General features: G+C 31.2%; 1 protein-coding gene across 3 annotated transcripts in view; it reads left to right on the forward strand.

Annotated features, from left to right (window-relative positions):
* Positions 1–16,378, forward strand: part of LOC128998094 (calcium-binding mitochondrial carrier protein Aralar1-like) — a 44,544-nt gene that overhangs the window by 13,914 nt on the left and 14,252 nt on the right. For all 3 annotated transcript variants that reach the window (XM_054424087.1, XM_054424089.1, XM_054424088.1), the window contains 9 exons: positions 3,292–3,354; positions 3,811–3,950; positions 4,314–4,429; positions 5,137–5,276; positions 7,570–7,716; positions 9,298–9,439; positions 10,545–10,638; positions 15,604–15,691; positions 16,169–16,244. In XM_054424087.1, the coding sequence (XP_054280062.1) occupies positions 3,292–3,354; positions 3,811–3,950; positions 4,314–4,429; positions 5,137–5,276; positions 7,570–7,716; positions 9,298–9,439; positions 10,545–10,638; positions 15,604–15,691; positions 16,169–16,244 (1,006 nt within the window). The remainder of the gene's footprint in view (positions 1–3,291; positions 3,355–3,810; positions 3,951–4,313; positions 4,430–5,136; positions 5,277–7,569; positions 7,717–9,297; positions 9,440–10,544; positions 10,639–15,603; positions 15,692–16,168; positions 16,245–16,378) is intronic.

Consider the following 16,378-nt stretch of genomic DNA (forward strand, 5'->3'; position numbering starts at 1 on the left):
AACCTTTGCATATAAAATGTTATCTTACTTTTTTGTTTACTTTATTTTCCGCATCACTTCTATTGGCTATTTGAAACATTTAGCTTAGTATGTAAAATCTACATATAACGGTAGTCAGTCAGCTGTATAATAAGTTAAAATCCCTTAACAGACAGAAAATAATTTTGTATATTTTACCTTTTTCGTATTTTTCAATTTTTGGACTCAATTGGATTTTAAAATAATTTATTTCAAATATTTCAATATCCAATACTAGATCTGTTATTTGTAGACATTTATATTTTTAAACATTGCCTTAAATCTTAAAGCTAATGTTATAGTAATAATAAGTGAAAATCATCTTAGCACAACCATTTATTAACATTCGAGAGATTTTTAACAATTATTACACTTCTCTAACCCTAACTGATGGAAGGTTTTTATTTTAAATGTAAATTCCAACACATATTCCTTTTCCTCAATATTTTGTGTAGGTTTTGTAATTGTTTGAGGTTAGCAAAATTTTAAAGGTTTATTTAGCCTACCATTTTAAATAAATAGTTTCATTTTTTAAATGGATTAAACGATTCAAATGTCTTATCGGATAGTAATCAGGTAAGCTATAGACCCAGAGATTACCCCTTGAATTTATTTCATATCTATCTTATCTTATCTTACCTAACAGGGGCAGGTCGAGACCTTAAAGCACTTCATCCGAAATTGAATTATTGCGCACCCCAGAAAATGCTGCTTTCATACCTAGGCTAGAAACCATGATAGAATAGTTTTATCTCTATCAATAATTTCTGTCAAGATCCCATGGATTGGAATGTAGTTAATTTGTGTTTTCAGTGACTGAAGGCTAATCTTATCTTATAAAAGGCTTGATTCAAGATATCATATTTGTTGAGCTTGACTACTGACTAGTTATTATGGAACTGGATAATTTTTAATCTACCATTTATTTATAATATATCAACACTGCAATTAATAATTGACCCAAACCTGGTATCATTCATACTCTGTACAAGAAAGATAATATTTCCGTTCAAATGTTAGCTCATGCTAACATCTTGGATTATGGTAGTATCTTGGACTATTAATACAACTAGACATTTCATCCCCATGTTAAATTTATCGCCAGTTTTTTAATCAAGAATTAAAGAAAATATTAATAAAAGAAACCCAGCGGTGTGAAAAACTAATAACTTTCCACACTCGCTCAAACCAAGACCACAGCTTAAAGAATCGCAGCCATCCAAATTCCAGATAATACTGTACAATTTACTGGGCTTGTTGTTCTTGGTCAAGCTAATGGCTAAAACCTCAACCTACTGTATTTTACATGAATCTGTATCTCATATTGTATGGATTTTTTGTATAGTATAAGTACAGTAAATGTTGTTAATATCATATATCTTGTCAAAAGTAAGAATTTTCCTCTAGGCTGCAGCGATGATTTTTCTTCAAGAAGCACATAAATTAGATTATACAAGATAAATAATTATCAATGTTAAAATTCTTAGTTAAAGTTCTTAGTTAAAATTCTAGCTTGTTTTCTTCCTTAGAGGCATGAGTTAGAGGTTGGAAATCTCCATTACCATTTTAAGCTAGAACTAGCTACTCTCTTTACTGTATGCAGTGGTGTAGTTGAAAATTTTTCCGTGCGGGAAAGCTCACGATTGTCGCAAAAACTATATGGGTAGCATACCAATATATAGGTTGGAACGGTGTTCCCACACCTTCCCCATCTCACCCCACTACAACACTGCCTGTAAGACGCATACATGTCCAGATAAAAGATGTATCAATTTATGGAAGTTTTAATAAAATCGTTCAAAGGAAAATTGATGTGTATTATTTATTGTTTTTTCTTGTGTACATTACTACCGTCTATCTGAGTAGGGAACTAGAGAGATGGCAAAGGATGTAAAAAAAGAGAAGGGGTCATTGGTCCTGATAGTTTGTAGTTTGAGATCCTAGCACTGCTCCGAAACATATTTTTGAATCTTCCCTGGGCTTGCTCAATATTTCGGAGCATCCCCTGAGCTTGCATATTATTTTGGATCATCACTTGAGCAACATTTTCTTTTTTGAGGCAGTGCCTTGTCACATCCTGTGCGGGGAAGTGCCATTCAGAGCGATGCAGCTAACCATTTAGTTCCGTTGCCTTGAATTGCATTTAATTATGAATAAGCTGGTTAATTAACTTATTTCTGCCTGTAAACCTCATACTCACAGATGTACTAATGAAACCCATTAAGTTTCTCTGTTATTTTGAGTTTAAAAAGTAGAACAAGGACTTAATTTGGAGATGGCCGCTCGATGTAAAAACTAGTTTTGACTGAATGTCGAGTAATCCTGTTACAAGGTCAAAAGAAGCAAGTTATTTTTTATTTACCACGTTTATTCACATAGCTTACTATAATTTGTAAAAGTTTTTTTAGTTTTAAACAAACAACAAAAGATTTTTAAAATCTTAAATTAAAATAATTTATAAATAATATTTTTTTTTAAATACCATGTTTTAAACGCACAAAAAAGTAGAAAATAATTTATAAATATATAGCTATAAATAAGCTATAAATACTTGTAAGATTTAAAACGAAAAACGTGGGGCACTTGCAATGGCTAATTTACGATTATCTTAACCTATTGTATTATTATTATCTATTACATGCGCCCTACGTTTTTCGTTTTAAATCTTACAATTAATTATTTATTCTCCCCACATATTTATAAACTATTTTCTACTTTTTAGTGTGTTTAAAAACGTGGTATTAAAAAAAAAATATTTTAAAATTATTTTATATTTTTTAGTCTTTAATGTGTAAATATGTAAATATGTTAAACATATATTTTGTGACTTATTAATACATAACCAAACCTTTTTAACTGTAATCACATGTTGTAGCTACTATTCTCATAATCATAAAACTTTAGAATCCCTCAGGAGCAGAACCTGTACTTCTTAACCTCTGCTCTTTGAACAAACAGTCAAATTAAAGTATTTACAGCTGACTTTAATTGATATATTTACATTCATCCAAAATGTAATCATTTAAATTTTGGAAGCCCATGGGGCGTAGCCCAAGGGAAATATGAAAATAAAATTATTTAATATTGCATTGTCATCCATTTGTAAGCTATGTTTCAAGTTTCAAGTCTCTAGCTCATTGGGATGTTCGATCGATAGCTTAATTTGTACCGAACAGACAAGAAAGCGAGCTAATAAAAACGTTTTAATAAGTTAATTTTTCAAGATAAGATGTTTAAAACTACAGTATTCCAAGATATTTCTTTTTGTTTCAGGGTTCATCCACTGGCTATCCAAAACGAGTAAGCACTGAAAGATTACAAGAAATATTCAATAAGGTAAGACATTGCAGTTATATAGATGATCAAAAAAACAAAAGAACTTTTAGGATCGCTTAGAGAATTGCTTTTATACCTTGATATGAAGTTTTGAAGAAAATGGTAAACTGAGTTGTATCCTCATATTGATCCTCTGTACATAACTCTGCTTCTAAAATAAAAGCTTGGTATCATGCAAGTTCTTGATGGCTGCATTGAGAAAATACAAAACAAGTTTTCTTAACAGTATCTATAAATAATATACATTAAAAACTTTAGGAATCTCTTATTTAACTTACTTTTTATACTTTTGCTTTATTTATCGTAATCATTACTGTATTGGATTTTTTCGCAGTGTTTCAATGATTTAATAATTACAACTTTTATTATTTAAACAGTTTACCTGCATATCACTGTCAAAATTATGGTCTGAACCATTCATTGCTGTACATGTACTTTTGTGTTTCAATTTTACAGTATGCTCACACAGAAAAGAATGGCGAACGATTCATGTCTGCAAAAGAGTTTGTTCAAGACTTTCTTGGACTTTTTCCTGGCAGTGGAAATGATCAGAGCATCAAACTGCTGGCTGGCATCGTCGACACTAGCAAAGATGGGTCAGTTTACATTTTATAAAAATCATTACTAGAACGGTTTAATATCATGCAATGGTTTATTTCACTTCTTAATGTTTCTCAATATTTATTCAAATAGTGAAATTCCCAAATATTTATTAAATGTTTACCGTATTAGTTTCTTGATTGATCAATCTATTCAAATAAAAAATAAATTAAAAATTAAAAATAAAAATAAAAAATAAACTAACATTGCCCAATGAATAGATTAGAAATCTGTAACTGGTATCCAATCTCAATTGTTCTTTTATTGAGACCAGCTGAAATAACACTTAGTGATTAGTAAAGTGACTAAGTATTGATACTCATCAATGATATCTAACAAGTATGCTTTTGTTTTTGCAGCCTCATTTCATTTGCCGAGTTCCAGGCCTTTGAAGGATTACTCTGTGTACCTGATGCCCTCTATAAAACAGCCTTTCAACTGTTTGACATTAATGGAAATGGGATGATATCTTTCAGTAAGTATGTTTTAAAGTGGTAATTTTGATTTAATTTCTTATTCATTAGAATTCAGCTGGCTTCTTCTACAGATTGTTGAAGTGATTTTTTAAATTCAAGAATCTTACCATCCTGCAAGACACTGAGAGAAAACCAAAATATTTTACATTGAATGAATCATTTGTGATTATTCAATATTTAAAATTGTGAATTACTTTTCTGTCTTAACTGCTGTTTATAACTTATAATTTTTCCAGAAATGTTAAACAAATAAGGTTTACAAAATGGCAAGATTGCCAACTTTCCCATAATGGTGATTTTGTAGAACCATATTAGGGAAATATTATTTTAGAGGGAAACAAAGAATTTAATTTATAAAAGACCTATAAGAGAACCACATCTATGATTATAATATATTTATATATTTGTGTAAACACGCAACAGCTTGAACAAAATTGAAACCCTCATTGTTCAATACTAAGACTAAGCCAGCTGTGAGCTATGAAAGATGATTTCATGAATTTACCAACATGCTTTGAAGAAGTTATTTGTTATTATAATATAAATCCTATTAATATAAAATTCAATATTTTGCCCACAAAGTTATGTTAAGTAGAGATGGCTACACATTTTGTTTTTGTTTTGTGAAATAGTCACTGTGCTCTACTCTATCATGCAAACACTGAATTATTATGTGATGATCATTATGTTAACTTTTATGTTGCAGAGGAGTTCTTGGAGGTGATGAGCAAAACCGAACTATACCAGAGAATGCCTTTGCGTGTCGACAACAACTTCATCAGTTTGTATTTTGGTAAAGATAAGAAGAGAGTGATCAGCTATGCTGAGTTTAGTCAGTTTCTTCATGTAAGTGCTAAATACTGTAGTATTTTGTAGTATGTACTAAAATTCCAAAGTCTGTTTTCCGCAACTAGTCCTAAAAAATAAATATGTGCAGTAGACTCCTTCCCGTTCGGGCAGCAAAATTTTGGTGACTCACGCTCTCTCTCTCTCTCACACACACACACACAAGTGACTTTGTATATAGCCTTGCAAACAATTACAAACTGTTTGTCTAACACTGTTTAGTATGTACATATGTCTTTGCTGTGTTAGTAGCCTACTTGCTATATTTCTGTAGTACTGTACAGGATGGAGAGCGAGCTGGTTAAGTGGTAGAGCGCGGGACTACGGTCCTGGAGGTGCCGGGTTCAAATCATGCCAACCACAAATGGATTTTATCTAAGTGACATACCCCAACCACTTAGTCTAGTCTAAAGTAATGAAAACAAAACAATCCCAGGCTAAAGCGTAGAAAAACTTAAATAAAGTACTTCGCTCATAAAAATATATTTATTCATATTTGTAGTAACTCGTTGTAGTTCTGACTTTTCTTAGTTCAAACAAGGTCTCGGTTGAATGTGTCTGAAGTAGTGGGAGTCTAATGCATTTTAAATATATTTTAGAACTAAACGAGAGCTCGCTCCGTGGTCTAAAACTCAACCAAAAGTATGTATTGTCCAAACATCTCTATTTTCACCCCACGCTGTAAATAAAACATGTGATTGAAATTTCCATTTGTTTTGATTTTCTGTTTATATTTTGTTGTTATTTCTTCACCAACATTGCAACCCATAAGACCCATGTTAATTTTTTAAATCCATTTTTTGTGCTTATTTTTGAGCTTATTTTAATTTATAAAAGGATTCTGCACATCTACAGGAAAATATCTTTCATTCGGTACCAACCGCAAGTAATTCGGTCCAGTAGTATGGCCAGGCTAGCTGTCATAAATTTTGGAAAACTTTTTTAGTATATAAGTTTACTGTACATAGTGTAAAAGTTTTATGCTCTGAATTGATCTCTTATAGTTTGTAATAATAATACGGTACATTTATCTCGCCAATGTCAATTTGGTTTGTAGATTTAAATTAGACTGCAAACTTCTATTTTTATTTTTGTGTAGAACCAAAGCCATTATTTAAATGTTATCAATACATTTTTATAAACATTTACAAAAACATTAAGACTATTTTCTAAAATTAACAAATAGAAAAAATAATTGAATTGTAATTACAATAGTTAAGGCCAAAACATTGGCTAGTTTTAATGTTTAAAATCACCCATTAAATATTACTTTATTGTAAAAAATAGGTACCCATAGGTTATTGATTTTTGAAACTATTATGAAGCCACAAAGCGTCTTTGTTTACCCTGATAAGTTTTTGTGTCCAAATAGTTTCAAATGTAATTATTAACGTTAAACTCTCATCAGAAAATGATACAAGTTTCATCATTTGATGAGATAAAACTTCTGAGATAGCATGTAATGTCTTAAGTAAACATGCACCGAGTTACATATCCAATATTTATCTCAAGTCAATGACTCAAAGCTACCTATCTTGCATCTCAATGATGTAATACTCATTACATTTAAACCCTCCTCTACCGCATTTGTTTCTCAGTTCAGCTTGAACATTTGTGTTAGCTGTTGCTCAGTATTATTAGTTAAGGTTTTTTTTACTTTTATATGTGATATGGATACTGTTAAGAATAAAGTGAGTTATTTTATATAAAGTTGATATGATGGAATAACAGTGATGTTTATCTCACAAAAATAGTCTGTGTTTGTTGTTTTGAAACATACTCTTAGAATTTGTTTTGTAAAAGGTTAAATAATTTCATATTGACTAATAATTTATTTTCTAATAGTGAACTTTAATAATTAACATTAGTTTTTATTTGTTTAACCTCTAAAATGAAATGTTTGCTTTTACATTCCAATATTACGAATAAACAAAATTGCTTATTCATTTTAATTTTTAATAGATTCAATAATGGATAAAACTGTTATAATTTTTTTACCTTTAATGTTTATGTACATATCGCTTTATATACTAAATTAGTAGATAAGGGTTGTAAAATCAGCTTTATACTAGGGGCTTACAGAAAATGTTTCCTTGAAGGCACAACATTGTCAATCTCCCCATTTTCTCATTCTTAATTTATTTGAGCATCAAAGCTTGCATGCATAATATCAGTAATTTTATGTATGCGTTTTATCTTATGTATTAAGTCAATGTTGCCTTATAATTTTACTTTCCCTTTAGAGTTGTTGACAATAAAGACACACCATTTCAAATTCTGCCGCATTTTTCAGGATTTTCATGAAGAATGTGCGACAGAAGCATTCCGCCAGTTTGACAAAGAAGGGTCTGGCTTCATCTCGGCCCTGGACTTCAGAGATATTATGGCATCCATCAAAAGCCACTTGCTGACAAGAGAAGTCCAGGACAATCTTGTTGCGGTAACCAAACTTTAATTTTACTGATATTAAAGACATCCTTCTGTCAAGTGTAAAACATGTTTATTTGTGGTTAGGGATGGACGAGATTAGATTTTTAGTTCAAGACAAGACGGGATTTTTTATTTCTCATAAAATTACGAGACCAGATCGAGACGGGATTTCCCTTCTCATACATAACAGGAAATGCACGTTCCAAATTTTAACCTGATTTTTTTAAAATTTTTAAATACCTACTGATTTACAAACTAATTGAATAAAAAAAAAATAATAATAGACAAACATATTTTAAATCTTTTATTAAAATACATTAATAAAAACATAAGTATATAAAACAAATATTAATAAGGCCTAGCTTATTAAAAATAACTCTTAGGCATAGCAAAAATGGAGATATCAGTTAGTATATAGTTCAAATTTGAAAAATATCAAATTTATAAGACTAAAACAACAGTATTACTAGTTAAGTATCAAGTAACAATTTTTCAGTCTTGTGTTATTTTTAGAATGATTTTGGAGTGACTTATTTTGGCTATGTTTACAGTAGTAAAACATGTCTCACGCTGCTTACACTAACAAAACTTCTCATCATTTGCTATGTCAAAAAAAATTATAAAACAATTGAAGCAATACTGTATTTCCATGTAAAGAATTAATAACTAAATAAAAATGCCTTCACAAAAGAAACGCAACATCAACACGCTCCTGTATTGCGGGTACTGCATTGACTTTCTGCAGGCGTTTTATTTTAATTTAAAATTTTATTTAAATTTAAAAATAAAAAAAAATTGCAATCTTGTCTCAAAAAAAAATCTTGACCAAAATAGAATCTTGTCTCGTAGAACGAGATTTAAAATTTCCCAAAATTTTGAGACCCGTCCATCCCTATTTGTGGTGTAACTCTATTCAATAACCTTTGTGTTAAACTTAAAAATTAAAATCATTGTGATTACAAGCAAGTGTATTACCAGGATTTAAAATGCAATATCATTTTATACTAATTATCTAAGATTGACCCATAGTATTTAAATATGTCTTAATTGAGAGACAGGCCCATTAATAATAAAGTACAAATTAATAACACACTAATTTATTGGGTGCTGTGTTAAAATATTAATTACTAAATTAATAGGAAATGGCGTTATTCTGCAATAACATCAGAAATTAATTTTACAATATAAAACAGTTGAATCAATTCAGACTGTTATATTGTCCTACAAAGACATCAATTCCATTTTATTATTCAGAATGGGGCTAGGTAAATTCCCTTTTTGGATTTACACAGTCACTGCTATATTTACTGGTTACAGAGATGGGATAATAGTTCATAGGTAGCAACGGGAGGTTTTTATTCATGATCAGTTCCCATAATACAGTGGAACATGAGGGTTGCTTATTCCTGCAAAGTTTTCTTTTATTTGCGATTCACATTTCCCCTTGTGGACGAGTTCTTGATTGAAAATTAATTAACTATAAATTGGGTTAGTGCAATCTAAGAACAGGGAATATCTTGATATATACTGTGAATTTCAAAAACAATTTACTACCCTTGACCCTGTAAGATTTTTGTCTCTTTTTCCACAGGCCGCAGGTGGTGGCCAGGGGGGTCACAAGGTCAGCTTCCCCTACTTCATGGCCTTCAACTCACTACTCAACAATATGGAGCTGGTCAAAAGAATCTACCTCAATGCAACTAACGGCCATAAGGACCTAGAGTTGACAAAAGGTAAATTAATCTTCCTGGAACTAAAGTTCCCCAGGCAGGTGTGTGGCTGAGTAGGTATCATAGTCCAATTATTATGATGTTCAGGGTTCACAACTAAAGTTTTTCCTGCGTATTTTCATTGTTGCACTATCCTGGCTCGTACTTTTTTTTACGTTATGTGGTCCACACGTCACAAAGGATATTTAAACTAAAAATAAATTGAAATTTAGACAGTTATACTTATACATATAGTTTAAAAATAAGTAATTATCAGGGTCGCTTTTATAAATGAGCCCAGGCCCAGGGCAGGAGGTTTTAGGTTTGTTTTTAAGCGTATGGAAGAAAAAATCTCCCCACAATGTGGTGGAAAGGGACGCAATTATCTCTCGGGCTCATAGTGCATCACATTCAAACTGCGGGCCTGATTATTATTTTCAAAAATTTGGCTCATGACAAGCTTTTAGCCTCAGTTTAAAGGTTCTTATAGGGTTTATCTTTTTATTGTTCCACTGAACTTAACAAATGCAGATACGATCTTTAGCCTGCATTTTAAAATCATAGTATTTTCAAAAATATTTGTAAATACATTTTTGTGTTTGTTGGCCGATGAGATCCCAAATAAAGCTCTTTTCTGACATTACACTATTGTGATTTTATAAAATGTGTAAGCTATGCTATTTGAATCATGCAAAAACACTAGAAAGGTCCAAGTACTCATCGGCACATCATAGTTTGTACTGGTTTATCTACATTCCTTTAGTGGTAAAAAAATACAATTTTTACACTTTCTTTGTTTGTTTCTGCCCTGGAAAAAAAGCTTAGTTAATTTCACCATCCTACATAGTTGTTTGATTATAAACCAAATACTTAAACTAGTTTTAAAATGTAAATGCGGCTTTTCCCTAAGATAATATTGGAACTTTTCTACAGTAGTACTAAACATTGATTGTAAAAACCAATGCTTTTTATAATCAATGCTTCAAAGAAAAGAACTACGGGTTTTTGGAGGTACCCTTTAGATGCTCTTTTTTGGATCAGTTATTTTTTATATAATCAGATCACTCCACTATCAGTTAGGTAAATGTAAAGGAGTGGTAGGTTATTTTGTTTTGTTTACGTTTTACAGAAGAGTTCCTGTATTCCGCCCAAATGATGTCTCAAATAACCCCTCTTGAAGTGGACATATTATTCCTGTTGTGTCACCTGCTTCACCAAACTACGTGAGTTACTGTAATTGGCTTAAACATTTTAGAATGTACTAACCACAATTTAGTTATTTTTTTAAGCTTTTCTTATTTTGAGCTGGAAATATCTTCAGGCACGAGTATTCAAATGATGTCATACAGTAGAACGTCAATAATCCGGATTAATTGGTTCAGGACCCCATTCAGATTATCAAATTATCCGGATTCTATAAATTACCTTATAAAGGGCCAGCACCCATTATTTTATATATTCTATTTTAGGTAAAGTGTCTAAAAGACAGATGAATTAAAAATATTTAAGCTGTGTTTTCCTAGCAACGCGATTAAGCAAGTTACTCAGTGTCCTTCAAGCTACGCAGTTGCTGGAGCCACTGAACCCTTTGAAACCAATGGGAGTGTGTTCCTCCCATGTTAGTGACGCGGTGCGTGACTAACTGTTAACCGTCCAGTATACGGCGTGAAGATAACCTTAAGTCAAAGTATTCGTAATTTTACTTCATCGTCCATTGGGTGCCCATTAATAAGATTACTAAAATCACCCTCATAGCTATTACCATAGATTTAAATAGTTCACTACAGCATTTTCGCCTGTTTTACAGTAGAGCTAGCGATATGTCTACACCTTCGTCCATCTCTTCTTTGACCATCAACATGAAACTGAGACACATCTTTTCTCTGATCCATAGCAGAACGCTACTGTGGGTACCGCGAATTAGCTAGTCACGCAACGCATTGGTGTATTTCTAGGAAAACACTTAAGCGCTGCTTCCTACTTCAACCACGCCGTTCCTTAACCATGCTGCGTTCTTGAGCTTAACCAACTGCATAGCACACAGCGGATTACTGAAGTTGGAGGAAAACGCACCTTTTATGTTCAAACACTATACCGTATTTAATTTAAAGCAAGATGTGTACCATGTACAGTAAAAACATCAGACACTACATAGTTGAGCTTAAAAAAAAAAACGTGTAAAATGCTTTTGAACTGCGTTAGTGGTTTGTTTTGTTGCAGCTAAGTCCAATTCGTTTAAACATACTGTACAAAATTGTATTTCTTGCTAAAAACAAATCCGGATTATTGACGGTCTTCATTTTTGACGTCTGAATAATTGAGGTTCTACTGTATTTCATCCAATTATCTTGATATACTAAATACACTCTGAAATAATGTTGATTGTATTAATACAATCAAATACAATGATAATTACAAAACTTTTAGCAAACTAATAGGTTGATAGCAAACATAACCAAGATATTTTAATAATTTCATTTATTACATATTATATATTTTAACTTTTGCCTATTTGTGTATGTAATGTAGCATTTACTCTAGAGTTAAGTAAAATTAACTATACTTAGTGTATATTCCTCCCCTTCTACGTATTTATTTATTACTTATTAATAATTTGTATTTGGAAAGAACTGTTTTTAACTTTTGAACTAATGTGATTGAGGAATATATTATTATATTTATGCAAGAAATATTTTTTCCTTTATGTTATACACTCGATCAATAAACCAATACCAATAAACCAAATCCAGTCATTTTTCCAACACTCTTGTACAATTTGTACATGTCAGGATTAAAATTAAATGTTTTTCAATAAGGGTTTCAATTTTATCTATAGTAAAGCTGAATCATGTGACAGATGGTATTCAAATGCAGTTTGATTCGTTATTTTAACAGTGTTTGTTTTGTTTTGATGCTGCACGGATGGTCAGCACTCGATCGTTTGATGACCCCCATACGTGGATGTGGTTGGTGTGAGACGTTTGATATATTTTGAACTAGAAACACATAGAATATTCAGATTAGCTTAGATTCCATGGTTTTCAACCTTTCACAGCATTGGATCAATCTGTCTGTGGTTATGATGGTTGGCATTTTTGAAAATAAAAGGATTCATAAACATATCGTCGCTAAAAATTTTCATTAAAGCTTTAGTTGTTATGAACTTAAGAAAATCAAGAACTTAATGACACACAATCTCAAATTAAAAATTCCCCCCCCCCTGTTTCTCCCCCCCAAAAATACAGTTTTGTTGATATCCCCCATTTAATTCTCACAACCAATGAATCAGAATAGATCTTATTTCTGGACATATCCACATAAAGTTGCAAACATATTTTCTTATATGCCAGGCTTTTAAAATAGTACATGAAGACAAAATTTTGGATAACTGTGCCTTTACTGTTAAATCGTTCATTTTAAAACTACTCCAGATTCCGTTTTCTGACTCTTTGTAAACTTGCAGTAACTACTCTTATGTGAATATTACAGTAGGTGCAGGGAGATTTCACAATCTGTGTGATCTCAAGAGATATTTATTGTGCTATTCTGTCTATTGTGTGTGTTTCTACTCAACCTGTTTTGGTTTTTATTTGTCCGTTTTCCGCTTATCTCACCCAATTGCTTTACTCATGCTACTCCAATGTCATATAGTATTGTTCCCTCTACTAGGCTTGAAAATTACTTATCTTAGCTCGTTTGCATAATTTATTTGTACTATAACTGACACAAATTGTTACTTTCTTTGACAAGTTTGAATTGGGTTTGAACTACACTAACTTGCTATTGATATTGTAGTTATATTGAACCACTGAAAAGAGTCATGATCACATTATTTATATTTGCAAATGTAACTAAGAGCACTGTAAGAGAATGTATTGTGCTTAGGAATGTACTGAGAAACTTTGTATCACTGTTGACGCTGAGTAACAAATATTTGAATCATATATTTTGATTCCATAACAAAGTTATGCCTTGTTTTCTTAAATTATAGAATATAATCTAGTATATGAAGCTCATTAACTTTAGTGTATGATTATAAATTATTAGAATTTCTTTTGTTTGTATTTGAATTTTCTTCTGTGGTTTTGGCAATACTGAAAACATCAGAAGTTCTCTTGCTCCATTATCTGAAATATCATGATGTTTTTATCCTTAATGATAAAAGCCTTATCATACTGATTTAATTATTTATTCACAACAATGGGTCATTTTACATTTGAGTGCTGGTACAGTGTATGTAATTTTCAAGAACAAGTTTGGCAACAATAAGCATGTATATAAATAACAAACAGAAGGTATATAACAATAACAAGACACCAAATTAAAAGGCATTAACAATTAGATAGGCGATGGTAACAGATAATAAATAAAATAACACAATGATAATACAGTAGATAGTAAATTAATATACCTTTCTCCCTGTCCTATCTTCTAAATACATTTCTTATTAACAAGGTCATCTGAGATACATCAGGATATAATCCTTATTGATTAATCCTTTACATCGGTTATTTTGAATTCCTTTAAATTAAGCATATTCGTTTATTTAATGGCGTTAAAATGTAACTAACTCATTGAGCATAATATTATCTGTATTAGATGTAGACGAAAGTATTTACTTCCCCTTATTTTGAACCTGTTCCAATAATAATTACATAAAGCAACTAGGCCTCACTTAGTTCACAGATTTGTGTAACCAGGCAATTGAAGATTTCTCGCCTTTGCAGAATATTTCTACAGATGTGAAATTTGTCCCTGTTTTTTTATTATTTGACTATAATTGAGTTTAGCACCTCTGCCTATGCAGATTGCAGATGCATTTCTGGAAGTTTCGTCCTTCATTTTCAGTCTTCCCTTCTCACTGAATATTGCCAGCTCTCTATCAATGTCTATCTGAGCTATCCAGATCTATTCTCAAATGTTCCTAATAATTTTTGCTAATTATATTGCGTAGTCATAATTATTTTATACTTCCATCACTAATAAGAGTTAGCTTATCTGTGCAATTATATATCGATAAATCCAGTTTTTATTTCAATAACCATGTAAGGACATATTCTATGCTTCTTTTACTGCTCTGTTGCATGAGGATGCTGGCCACATTTTAATATAAGTTCTTTATATCCATTCACTCTTGACAATAATATTTTTTTACATTTAGTTGTAAACACAAATTCTGGTATCAAGCTATTCATTTCTCATGCCTTATTTATCATATATTGTAATTTCTTTTAAAGGTTAACACTTTAATTTTCTTTGTGTCAAATTTATTTTATTCTTCTCTTTTAAGTGTTTTAAGCTATAATTCTAAGACCATTTCAACAAAAAAATTCTTGCTTTATAATTAAAACTAAAAAATATACAAACTCTTCCATAATTTTACTTCCAGATAAATGCGAGGTTACACAATTATTCCTTATTTGATCAAGGAAATTCTGTAGTGTTAGTGATATAGTTCATGTTTAACCTCTAAAACTGTGAACAACGTTAAAGTTGTTAGCATGCAAAATCAAGTAAACACGCCTCTAAATTATGATGCAAGTTTTTGTCCTGTGCCTGTTATTTTAAAGTGTTCGCCATAAGCATTGTAAAAGTATATCTTAAATGCTCATGGAGTTGGAAATGCTGGATTCTGCTGTCCACATAATTACTTGCATTGTTTTTGGATGATTTTTCATTTTGGTCTAAATGATTGTGTGTTAAATTTTGCAAAAAAATCAACATTTTGTGGTACAACAATTTTGAAATCCATTTCTAGGTATACATAACAAGAATATATACTTGTAGATGTACATACAGTAGATTCCCTCATATTCAACATCAGTATAACTGACTCCTCGGAATATTCAACCATAGGTCCCATTAAAAGTATTACATATCTAATATGAGTGTATCGAAAATTGCCTCGCCTACAAGCTCCAAAGTTTGAATGTTAAGTCAGAAAATTGTGATCGTTGAAGACAACAATGATTTCTACGTGCCCGTCAATGTTCAGGATTATGCCGCGATCGTGGAGGACGATGATAAATTTTCCATTAGCACAGGAAATAATCTGGTATTACCGTTATAAAATTTTGGCATTGTTTTACTATAATTCGTATTCACTAATCTAGGAAAATAAAACTTTTGAGTAACCTCACTGCAGTTTGACATGTTTCAACCTTTGTACACATAACTGTTTTCCACAGGAGGATATCATACAGTGATCTAGAGTCTATAGCGCCTGAGCAGTTTTTCAAACAGTTTACAAGACTGGCTGAAATCCACGCCGTTTCTGTAAGTGATGGCCAATTTAAAATGTATTTTTGCCAGAACTAATTATTGCGTAGTGATGTGCTATGGTCAAAATAAGTTATTATCAACTCTATACTGGAAGACTGTTGAGAAGTGGTTGAAGTTATCTTCGACACATGTCAATCGGTGAAACTATTGAGTAAAAATACTGTACATTACATTGTATGCATTTATTATACATGATGAACAAACAAATTATTTTTTTATCTGCTGCTCACATTTATTGTATGATACTTACAAGAAACTAAAAAGCAAATAGTTTTAAGTAAGACCCATAAAACCTAAATATTGTGTTTTCTTTATTTTATTAACTATTTTATTTAACTAAATAGTTAGTTATTTTCTATTTAACTATGATATAGTTTTGAACTTAACTTAAACTTTTGTAACTCAATAATCCTATCAAAAAATACTGCTATTGGTAGAAAATCGTAATCATAGTATTTACATTTTTTACAGAGTCCAGATGAGAGAGGGTTCGTTATACAAATTTTGGAGTCCGTTTATCGTTTTACCCTCGGATCCTTAGCGGGAGGTATGTTAACATATTATGATTGTTTTTGTTAGTAATTTACTTCATACAACCCTAGTAAATACAATTGTTGGAATCGAGGCATTCATATTAAAATCAGGGCTTGAATTATTAGATCTACTATAAACATATGGTAT

This window comes from Macrosteles quadrilineatus, unplaced genomic scaffold (genome assembly GCF_028750875.1).
Source record: "Macrosteles quadrilineatus isolate MER2022 unplaced genomic scaffold, UCM_ALF_1.0 Scaffold_7__1_contigs__length_78375512, whole genome shotgun sequence".
NCBI classification, from domain to species: Eukaryota; Metazoa; Arthropoda; class Insecta; order Hemiptera; family Cicadellidae; genus Macrosteles; species Macrosteles quadrilineatus.